The sequence below is a fragment of the Somniosus microcephalus genome, chromosome 9, assembly GCF_052327205.1.
Source record: "Somniosus microcephalus isolate GS21.2 chromosome 9, FLI_Smic_1.0, whole genome shotgun sequence".
NCBI lineage: Eukaryota > Metazoa > Chordata > Chondrichthyes > Squaliformes > Somniosidae > Somniosus > Somniosus microcephalus.
Genome location: NC_140995.1, coordinates 59,614,258 through 59,625,265, shown reverse-complemented (window position 1 = coordinate 59,625,265; position 11,008 = coordinate 59,614,258). Strand labels below are relative to the sequence as shown.

General features: G+C 42.9%; 1 protein-coding gene across 2 annotated transcripts; it reads right to left on the bottom strand.

Annotated features, from left to right (window-relative positions):
• Nucleotides 1-4,301: 4,301 nt before the first annotated feature.
• eef1a1a (eukaryotic translation elongation factor 1 alpha 1a) lies at nucleotides 4,302-10,791 on the bottom strand. Of its 2 annotated transcripts, XM_085996636.1 has the most exons (8): nucleotides 10,584-10,719; nucleotides 10,327-10,420; nucleotides 6,934-7,113; nucleotides 6,545-6,841; nucleotides 6,118-6,268; nucleotides 5,314-5,570; nucleotides 4,800-5,034; nucleotides 4,302-4,704 (listed from the first exon to the last, which is right to left on the bottom strand). In XM_085996636.1, the coding sequence occupies exons 2-8, from the start codon at nucleotides 10,327-10,329 to the stop codon at nucleotides 4,580-4,582; spliced, it is 1,248 nt and encodes a 415-aa protein (XP_085852762.1). In that variant the 5' UTR covers nucleotides 10,330-10,420; nucleotides 10,584-10,719; the 3' UTR covers nucleotides 4,302-4,579. The 2 variants fall into 2 exon arrangements, with proteins under 2 accessions (XP_085852762.1, XP_085852761.1); XM_085996635.1 differs by lacking the exon at nucleotides 10,327-10,420 and having other exon boundaries at nucleotides 10,584-10,791.
• Nucleotides 10,792-11,008: the final 217 nt, after the last annotated feature.

Below are 11,008 nucleotides of genomic sequence, written 5' to 3'. Positions count from 1 at the left end.
AGAAGCTGTATGTTGGGTAATGCAGGCCCTGCAAACCCTCATATCCATGTGCCAGCCACATGTCTTTGCTGCTTGAAGTTACACAAATCTGGCATGGATTAGTGCATCCCTTGCCTCATGGCCAGCAATGTGCTCGCGTGCTGGCGGCACTGGGACAGCCACCTCGGCCAGGTCTTCCTCATTTGCAGCCTCATTCTGATCTTCCTCCTCCTGCTTCTCCTCTGAGGAGGCTGTGCACTCTGCCACTTGTTCCTCAGGCAGCTGCAAGCCACGCTGAAATGCGAAGTTGTGCAGGGCACAGCAGACCACGATGATTCTGGACACCCTGGCTGGTGTGTATTGAAGGGCTCCACCAGATCTGTCCAGGCATCTGAAGCACATTTTGAGCAAGCCTATGGTTTGCTCTGTAATGCTTCTGGTGGAAATGTGGCTGACATTGTAGCGCTTCTCAGCCTCCTTTGATGGCCTCTTCATCGGTGTCATTAGCCACGTCTTCAGGGAATAGCCCTTGTCTCCAAGGAGCCATCGGAAAGTTGGGTTGCCGGATTAAACAGCTGAGGCACAGTGGCATGCTGCAGGATGAACAAGTCATGGCAGCTGCCAGGGAACTTGGTGCAAACATTCTTAATGTACTTCCTGTGGTTACAAACAAGGGAGTGGAAGCCCTTGCGGTTCGCAAATACAGCTGAGTTGTTATGGGGTGCCCTGATGGCCACATGGTGCAGTTGATGATGTCCTGTACCCTTGGGAAGCCTGCCAGATTGGAAAACCCAACCACCTGTGTGGTAACACTTGCTTCATCCGTTGAGAAGTGGATGTAATCGTGCGACTTGTCAGAGCATTGGTAACCTGTGTGACGCAACTGTGTGTGGCCGACTGGGAGATGCCGCTGATGTCTGCTCCTGATCCCTGGAAGGACCCTGAAGCAAAAGAAGTTGAGGGCGGTGGTGACTTTGACAGCCACTGGTACTGAGTGTCGCCCCACTCCTCTGGGCTGCAGGTGTTGGTGTAGCATTGTGCAGATGTCAGTGACAACCACTCGTGAAAGTCTCAGCCTCTTTTAGCACTGCTGCTCATTCATGTTGAAGCTCATCCCCTGCCTGTAAACCCTGTGTTGGGGGTACCTCCTGTGGCGCAGAGCAGCCCTGCGCTGATGGCCTCTGCCCTGTGCAGCATCAGGTGGCTGAGGAAAAGGTTGGCGCTTCTGCTGTTGCTGGTATGCCTGGTTCTGCTGCTGCCGCAGCTGCCCTTCCTCCGAATCTGAGGACCAGGATGAGAGGGTATAAATGGTTCCCATTCTGCTGGTCTATTCGTCAGTTGAGGAAGAGATGTTATAAGCGCTCAGTCATTGTGGAGAGGGGTTATTCCAAGGAGGTCACAGTGCATGTAGATCTCAGAACAAACACTTACAACCTCAATACACCTGAAAAATGTCTTCCAAATCCTGGAAATAGAAAGTTCTGGCATTTGAAATGGAACTGATGTTGCAGGTTAGCTTTTATGCTGCAGTTGCTGCTGTCAACTATTCAGCTTGTTCCAATACCTATCACAATCAGCTGGCGTGTTTGTCGAACGACGTGGAACACGCTGAAAATGTGGCAAAATAGAAAAAGCCTGTAAAAATAGGATTAAGCAGCTAGTTAATGAGCTGTTAACTACCTTAACTGCCTCTCCCGCCACTTGGTGTCGGGTCTGATCGGGAGTCGCAGACCCGACACTTTGGAAAGTTGCATGGAGGCAGGATAGCAGCGGGTTCGCAACCCACCGTCAATCATTTGGATTTTAACACCCGACCCGCCTCCAAACCCGCCCTCTGAGCACCGGCAAAATCACAGCCTCAATCTCAGTTAGGCCTCTGAAGTCAGAAGCAAGATTTACAGGACCATGGAGAGCACCAACCATCTAGCAAGAGTAACAAACAATTACCCAATGCTGACATTAGCCATGGAAGTCACAATGTGGATTATTAATGAGATTGGAAAGGGTCCCCTATGCAGCAGTTGTAATTGAAAAGATCACTGGGACATCACATGGGTTCAAGTTGTGGTCTTGATACAATTTACAAAGGCTTATCTTTGGCTTTGTAAATTTAGGACTCTCAGCAGTGTTGATGCTGCCAATTGATGGAACCCCGGCTACTCCGAGCCTCATGTTATCAGTCCTGTACCTTCATAGCTCTACCGTGCACTCGATCCCTTCAATTGTTCAGGGCCAGTCAAACTGTTCTCAGTTCAAGGCTATGAAGAGGATTCCATAGTCCCTGAATTTAGGCTTCCCCTTCAGCCTGATGGGTTCCTCAGCTAGTGAGAAAAGATAGTCTGGTAACTAGTGTTGGAAGGGAGCACTGAGCTACAAAGAAAGAACTTGCATTTATGTAGCACTTTTCACCACTTAGTCTAGATGGGATATTGAAAGGTACTATGAGCGAATGGTATATGGTGATTGTGTTAACTATCTTTTTGATTGGGAAGAAATATTTTGCATAATATGATTGGCGAATAGTGAAAAGGCGAGACTTAAAGACTGAACCAATGTGGAAAAAAAATTGACTGCTCAAAAGTTGCAAAGTAAACAGGCTTAACAGACTCAATGTACACGACAGACACAAGAGATAAAATAAAGAGAGACAGGCTCTGAACTAGTCCACCTCAGGTCACAATGGGCCAGAAATTAGGATTGGGTGCTTGCCGCGCGTGCAAGCCCCCGATGTGCACTCACCCGGCGCGCCGACATCTGAAGCCTGGGCCTGCTTGGAATTCCTGTCACTGGCCCGGTTCAGATGTCGGCGCGATGTGCTTGCCTGATCCAGCGGCGTAGTTAGTGCGATGTGCCGGCTGGGATCAGGTGAGCACTGTGCAGCCAATCAGGGGAGGGGAAACTTCATTCATAAGTTTGATAGTAAGAACTGTCAAACTCATGAAAAGTACGGGCGCCCAAAAGACTAGTTTAACTTTAAATAAAATTTTTAAAAACATCCCAATAATTAAATAAACTATAAATAACTTTAAAAAACTATTTTACACAATTAATCAAATTTTTGAAAAAAATAATTTTTTAAGAAATCGGGTCTAAAAATAAACTTACCTTACTGTAAAGTCCTTAAAAACAATAAAGCTGTGGAAAAAATGTAATAATTTTAAATAATAGACCACTTACCTTCAAGAATCAAGTCCTTACGCCTCCTTTTTATATGTCTAAAAAGTTCAGGCCCTTGCACACGGGCAAACCTGTCACAGTTCAATGGTCTTTGCAGTCATTTTCTGGTGCTAGTTCATAAATTACCAATACATCACAACTGGCCACAGTGGGACTTCAACTTATGACCTAACAACAGAAAATGCTGGAAACACTCAGCAGGCCACACTAGAAGGGTCCCAGACGTTTACTCTGTTTCTCTCTCCATGGATGCTGCCTGGCCTGCTGAGTGTTTCCAGCATTTTCTGTTGTTAGTTCAGATTTCCAGCATCCGCAGTATTTTACTATTGTTCAACTTATGACCTCTGGGTTACTACTCTAGTACAATAACCACTAGACAACTATGCCCTTGTGTAAAGTAACTCTGCTAAAGCAAATGATTTTATAAACCAATGATGCCAAGGCATAAATCTGTTTGAAGGGTACATGTCACATTATAAATCATGATGATAGTAAAGATTAAAAAGTTCTATCGTCCAAGACCCAGGATTGGATTTTAGCCTGGAAATTACTTGTTTCGTTTTTTTAAAAAGTGCACTTTGAATTCTGGGGTGATTTGTGCATGTTCCTTCACCATAGCCATAAACATTGTACCATCCATTTTTTCCCTCTTGCATGCATGACCCGTACAACTGATCTCTTTTACCCAGCTGTATTTAAAACGGTTAAGATAAAATCAAATAGACCAAGGGCCACCTGACACAGTAATGTTTTGGAACAAAAACCTCTGGAAGATAAGCTTGTGCCACAAGATCAATGCAACAGATATAAAGGACAACTAGCCAATTTGATGCATTTCGCAGTGCAACTAGCAAAGTTATTCAGAAGTATTAGTTTTAGCATCAAATTAGGTATTTATTTAATGACAAATCATTAGTCCTACAAGTTGAAGGTTTTAAGACTTGGGTTGCTAGAGTTTTCTTAGAGAAGGATATCAAGGCATATGGAGCAAAGGCGACGTTGAGGTGGCTGAATGGCAAACGTGACTGAATGGCCTACTCATGTTCCTATGTTTCAAAGTCAAACCTGGGACACGTTCAGAAGTTATAACGATCGTAAAAAGTTCTGGGAGTTAAGTTCTTAGGAAAATTCTCTAAAGGAACAGATTCTATTAATGTTTTTAACAACTTTAATTTCTGTGACAATTGTTGGTCAAGGCATTGGTTTCCATTTAAAAGTACAGCTTTTAAAACTAATAACTTAAAACTGCTACAACATAGGTTAATGAAATGGTCCACAATCCTTTCCTTCTGAAGTATTTACGATGCATTTTGATCATCAACCAGTCTTTTATTATGGAACTTAAATGGTAAACTGTGATCATCCATTCTAAAACTGGGCTTCCAACTAAGGAGACTGAAGTGGCAGCTGACAGATGTAGAATTCATCTGCTTTTCTGAGCCTTCTGGGCAGACTTGGTGACTTTTCCAGCACCAGTAGCCTTCCTCTCAACAGCCTTGATGACTCCTACAGCCACAGTCTGCCTCATGTCACGAACTGCAAAACGACCTGCAATATTTAGAGTACTTGTTAATTTCAAGTTTGATATAACAGCAGGAGAGGCGAGTGAAATATCTATTTAGCCAGGGCATGGTTTTACTTACCCAGAGGTGGGTACTCAGAGAAGCTTTCAACACACATGGGCTTGCCAGGAATCATCTCAACAATGGCAGCATCCCCAGACTTCAGGAACTTGGGGTTATCTTCCAGCTTCTTTCCAGAGCGACGGTCAATTTTCTCCTTTAACTCAGCAAACTTGCAAGCAATATGAGCAGTATGGCAATCTAAGACAGGAGCATAGCCAGAAGCAATCTGTCCTGGGTGGTTCAAGATGATTATCTGTAATAAGCCATCAAATTGGGTTTCAAAGTTACTGTTCTTGGACAGTTTGTATTCTGGAAGTGTAGTACAATTTTAGGACTGAAGCATTTCCAGAAAGGATGCAATTGCTATCTTTAGCAGTGCCTCAATTCAAAACATTTAATTTTAAGGAAAAAAACTTTAAAAAGCTACAAAACAGGTTTCCTTTATCAGGACCAAAAGCCTGTCCCACCATTAATCTGGACAAATAGAAAACCGTACCAACCAATAAATGGAAAACAATGACAAAATACTGACTTGCGAAGTGAAATTGGCAGCTTCCATTGGTGGATCATTCTTGCTGTCCCCAGCAACATTGCCACGGCGGACATCTTTTACAGACACGTTTTTGACATTGAAGCCAACATTGTCACCAGGCATAGCTTCAGTCAGAGCTTCGTGATGCATTTCAACAGACTTTACTTCTGTTGTCACATTAACAGGTGCAAAGGTAACTACCATTCCAGGTTTCAGAACACCAGTTTCAACACGACCCACTGGTACAGTACCAATACCTGCAAGAAAAAAATTCACAGTTCACATTCTAATGAGCTTAACGAGATTGGTATTCCAAGTTTGCCAACCCAGATTAGCACCCAGCAAGATCAAAGTTCAACAGTACCACTGCTTACAAATTGCAACTGAACAAACATGCAAATACTGACCACAGATCCGAATGTCTCACTTTTACTTAATAAGTGGTTAGCTATGTAATGAGTTGGTCATCTAGATCACCTCTATTGCTTCTAAAAGTTGTTACCTTTCCCCCCTCCCCCACCCTCCCCCACCCTCCCATACTACAATGCAAGAATGTGATACTCATCTTGTTTTGACCCATCAGGAAGCCAGAAAAGGTGACTGGGCAGCCTCCTCATTTTAAAAATGGCATCCAAGCCTTTAATGTCTAATGGTCATTCTAGCTTTCTGGCTACCCGTTGATAGATTTCATTTTTGTTTGTACAAGGGAAAAGTCACCAATAATTTCTATCAAAAATCTAGATTTTAAATGAATATATTTTACTTTCAACCTTCACTTGACAATGTTCAAAACTGCAAACTTGCCACCAATTTTGTAGACATCTTGCAGAGGAAGACGAAGGGGCTTTTCTGTTGGTCGTTGTGGTGGCAGGATAGAATCCAGAGCCTCCAGCAGAGTAACTCCATTAGCGTTACCCTCCTTACGGTTGATCTTCCAACCCTTGAACCAAGTCATCTGTGTAAAAAAAAAAATCTCAAATGTTTTCTTCATATTACTGAATTGCAATATAGTCCATGGAATGTCCCTTTTATATTGCAGCAGATTCCACAGGAACAAACTAGCCAACTTCGGTACATGCCTGCACCTTGGAAGGGGCAATCGCCTCACTTAGTTTAACACTGCAAAAGTCAGGGTGGCCATCATCTGCAGCACTTTAAAGGACACACAAGGTTGCTACAAACCAATAAACAAAGTACAGAAAACCCCAACAGCCCCCTAAACTTTACTTACATTAGCACTAGCCTCCAGCATGTTGTCACCATGCCAGCCAGAGATTGGTACAAATGCCACAGTGTCTGGATTGTAACCAATTTTCTTGATGTAAGTACTGACTTCCTTGACAATCTCTTCATATCTCTTTTGGCTATATGGTGGTTCAGTAGAATCCATCTTATTCACTCCAATGATTAGCTGTTTCACACCCAGAGTGTAGGCCAGCAGGGCATGCTCCCGAGTCTGGCCGTTCTTAGATATGCCAGCTTCAAACTCACCGACACCAGCAGCAACAATCAGTACAGCACAGTCAGCCTACAAATGAAAGGTAAAGATTCATTTATTCACTTATTGCCAGGAATTTCCAAAATCTTACTTTGGCAACTCTTGACTTCACATAAACCCACCTGAGAAGTACCTGTAATCATGTTCTTAATGAAATCTCGGTGTCCAGGAGCATCAATAATGGTAATGTAATACTTGCTGGTTTCAAATTTCCAGAGAGAAATGTCAATAGTAATACCACGTTCACGTTCAGCCTTCAACTTGTCCAACACCCAGGCGTACTTGAAGGAACCCTTGCCCATCTACAGGAATAATATGCAATTAATCATGCAACACCAGACATGTAGCTGCTACAAGCCAATGCAGAATGCTGAAATTATATGGGGACATAACTCCAGCACACTAATGAGTTCTGTTAAAAGAAAACACATTTTGAAGACAAAATTTTAAAGCAAGTCTTATTCATGCAGATCAATGCTGCACACTACCTACAGGAAACTTTGGTTTACCCGGAGGTTAACTGTCTGGAATGCTCGAGCCACCGGCAAAAATCAGGAGCCGTTTCGTTAGTTTTTTTTCTTTTCGTTGCTTTTTTTTCACCAGTCAGGCTCTGCAAGGTCTCGCTGAAGCTGTTGCTAAGCTACAGAGACGCTTGCAAGGTACGGCCGACTGTTTAGAAGCTGTTGCTAAGCAACAGGGTTTGTTGCCAGATACGGAGCTCAAAATCTCCATATGTTTCAACATTAGCGCTGGTTTGTCCGGCAGTTTTGATGGGACGGCAACAGCTCGGTCCCGTCGGTGCTGGATAGCACAAAGTTTCCTGTACTAGTAAATTTGTACATCAGCACTTGTCACAATATTTAATGTGCTGAAGCCACAACAAATAGTTGTTTTCTTCAAACAGAATCATCAGACCACAAAGCCAAGCATTGCACTGGTGACCCATTCCCTTTTATGCAGAACGCAAGAGTAGATGTGAGGAAGTCATGTACAGGAAACTTTGTGATATCCGGCACCGACGGGACCGAGCTGTTGCCGTCCCATCAAAACTGCCGGACAAACCAGCACTAATGTTGAAACATACGGAGCTTTTGAGCTCTGTATCTGGCAACAAACCCTGTTGCTCAGCTTCTAAACAGTCGGCTGTACCTTGCAAGCGTCTCTGTAGCTTAGCAACAGCTTCAGCGAGACCTTGCAGAGCCTGACTGGTGAAAAAAAAGCAACGAAAAGAAAAAAAACCTAACGAAACGGCTCCTGGTTTTTGCCGGTGGATCGAGCATTCCGGACAGTTAACCTCCGGATAAACCAGTTTCCTGTATATACTTCGCCTCTTCCCAGGTCTCCGGTGACACTTCTAGCTGTTGGGAAATAGTATTGCCTACTTCTCTTTTTCTCTCTCTACGTAGGAAAGATATCCTTTACTGGCATAAACTGTTAAACAATGAGTAATCAGTAATAGTTATGATGGTCACAATTTTTTAATACAAAAATCAGGAACCAATCATGGGAAATGGTAAGTTTAGTGGGGGTTACAATTGCTGGTTCCAATGGTAATGCTGAGGATTTGCATTTGGAGACAGCGGTCCAGCTACTATTTGGAAGTTGCATTGGGCACTGGTTGTTATATCCAAACTCAATATGACAGGGTTACTGGAGATACCACGTGTTTTCTCTTGGAGGGGCAGTCGGCTTTCAGAAGGATCATGTTTTGGTTGACATGCCCCTTGTGAATCTTGGGAGGAAAGTGCTCCAGAAACCAAGTTCAGCAGATGTATTGGTGGTGGGGAGGGGTTAGGCAAGGAAAGCAGAGAACTGCAACTCTGCAAAGGCATTCCCACTGCAGATGCCACTTTTGCTTGCTGCTTGGCAGATCTGAAATACGTTTCTTCTTTCACAAGGAGTGCACTAATTGATTCGGATGTGATGTAAATGAAAGCTGTGTTGAGAATTTAGAGTGACTCAATTTTCACATTCAACTTATATACAAATATTCTTAATGAGTTACAAAGTTCCCGGTGAGTGCTGCAAAGGTTGCAAAATCTAGCTACAGTAGTTGTTTATAGATTTGTGCATATGCCATTTGCAATGTTTGGGTAGGGCTTTGCAGTTTATATTGAGTATCATGTACATGAGTTGAATATTGAAATTCTGAGAAGATCCAAATGATAAATTTGTGGTGTACTTTTGAATTTTTATTGCAGATCAGCCTCAGGCATAAAAGTGATAACAGTGACTCCTGTGATAAAATACAGCCTTACTAATAATGTAATTAAAATTGTCGTCACTTTGAATTTTTTTTAAACTGCCGCTGGCCATCATTTTCAAAGCAGCTGCATACCCAGGTCATTTCCTTGGCAGCAGTCAGCACACTACATACAACATCTACTGTTGTACCTGACCCGAGACAGCACAAATGTTTCAGGGATCAGTTTGAAGGTGCTATCTATACCATTAAAAAGCCCAGCTGTGCATAATTAAGTAATATCATTTTTTAAAGAAGACTGCCAATAAAATGCTTCAAAGTTTTCCTACATTCAAACAGGGTGGCTTCCCTAATTCTCAAGTTTGCTCATCTACAAGGCAATTCAAAAGACTAAATGATCTGAAAGGCACACTACCACAATGTCAGTCAACCCACCAATCCAACTACTACCCTTGAAGTACAATAGCAAAATACTGCGGATGCTGGAAATCCGAAATAACAACAGAAAACGCTGGAAAAACTCAGCAGGCCAGGCAGCATCCGTAGAGAGAGAAACAGAGTTAACGTTTCAGGTCGGACCTTTCGTCAGAACTGGAAAAAAGTAGGAAATGGAAAGCAAGTTTAGGGGCTGGGAAAAGGGGGAGGGGATGAAAGAACAAAAGGGAAGGTCAGTGATAGGATAGAAAGCAGGAGAGATTGAGAGACACTGAGAGACATTAAGAGATATTCAAGGCAAGAGGAGGTGGTAATGGGACAGGTTAAGGAACAAAGGACGGCTCTAGATGAAATGTGAATTGTGCTGGCAGAATGAAGGACAACTGCCATGTAGGAGGGAAGAAAACCTACAAGTACAACCTACCCCAGGATTTTCTATACAGACACTTCTCTAGAGAAAGCAAATGCACAAACAGGGCAACCATAGTAACATGCTGATGTAGGGAATCCTGGAAATTCAAGACCAATAAGCAATTTAACCCTTTGAGCACTCTAGCATTTCTAAGCCAAAATTTAACATGGATATTTCTCATTCTAGTTATGACCTTTACAATTAGGGGAATTTAATTTTGATCATATTTGATCAAACAATACTTATTTTGACGGCCACAGGGTAAAAGCTTTCTTGTACTCGAAGGATTATTTTCTTCCCACCCAAAAGCCAGAAAAACCTGCACCACATTATGGTACATTAACAGCTTGCTGTATAATAAAGCTTAGTAGAAATGAGTGGAGAAAAGGAGATAGGCAAGCGTAAATCCTGCTGACTCTACAGCATAGATGCAACGTCTTGAATGCTCTTCAGAATTTAGCCTACCATTCACTTAGGTAGTTTCATTCTCATTTTTCAAGAGCTTGGGTCCACAAAAACAGAATAGTAACTTCGTGTCTAGTTGCAGTGATGGATACAACTGAAGTGGGAGGGTTAAAAAAAAGTTTCATTACGATGCAGTTCGTTAAGTATCCTACATGGCATTTACAACATTCAGTCACGCTTATCAGGTCTTTAATTACATAACTATACAAGCCAACTTAACAACCACCAGGGAAAGTTGAACTTCCTTGTTTTCTCACCTCAGCAGCTTCCTTCTCAAACTTTTCAATAGTTCTCTTGTCAATGCCACCACATTTGTAGATCAAGTGTCCAGTGGTGGTGGACTTGCCAGAGTCTACATGTCCAATCACGACAATGTTGATATGGATCCTTTCCTTACCCATTTTGTTTGCTGAAGGATGTTGCAATGTCCTACTCAGCCTAAGGGCTGAGGGGTGGGGGAGAATAGGAAGTCATTTGGTCAACAAGAGAAGCGAATCAAGCGTTAAGCAGGAGCAAATCTCAATGCAGACTCCACCCTCCACCTGTTGGGATTAATTCTAATAATCCCATTGCTAGTATGGACAATGACTATTTTCTGCTGGTTTGCATGTTTAACAAAGGCCTCCTCCTCCCGCCATCACTCTCTCTCTCCTGCCCCGCAATGCCACCTCTCTTTCTCTCA

Excerpts from the sequence above, each read along its gene's own strand:
- eef1a1a (XM_085996635.1), bottom strand. The coding sequence starts at position 10,727 with ATGGGTAAGGAAAGGATCCATATCAACATTGTCGTGATTGGACATGTA. Across the intron at positions 5,571-6,117 it reads AGATGTCTACAAAATTGGTG|GTATTGGTACTGTACCAGTG; the intron begins GCAAGTTTGCAG and ends TTTTTCTTGCAG. Across the intron at positions 4,705-4,799 it reads CTCTGAGTACCCACCTCTGG|GTCGTTTTGCAGTTCGTGAC; the intron begins GTAAGTAAAACC and ends TAAATATTGCAG.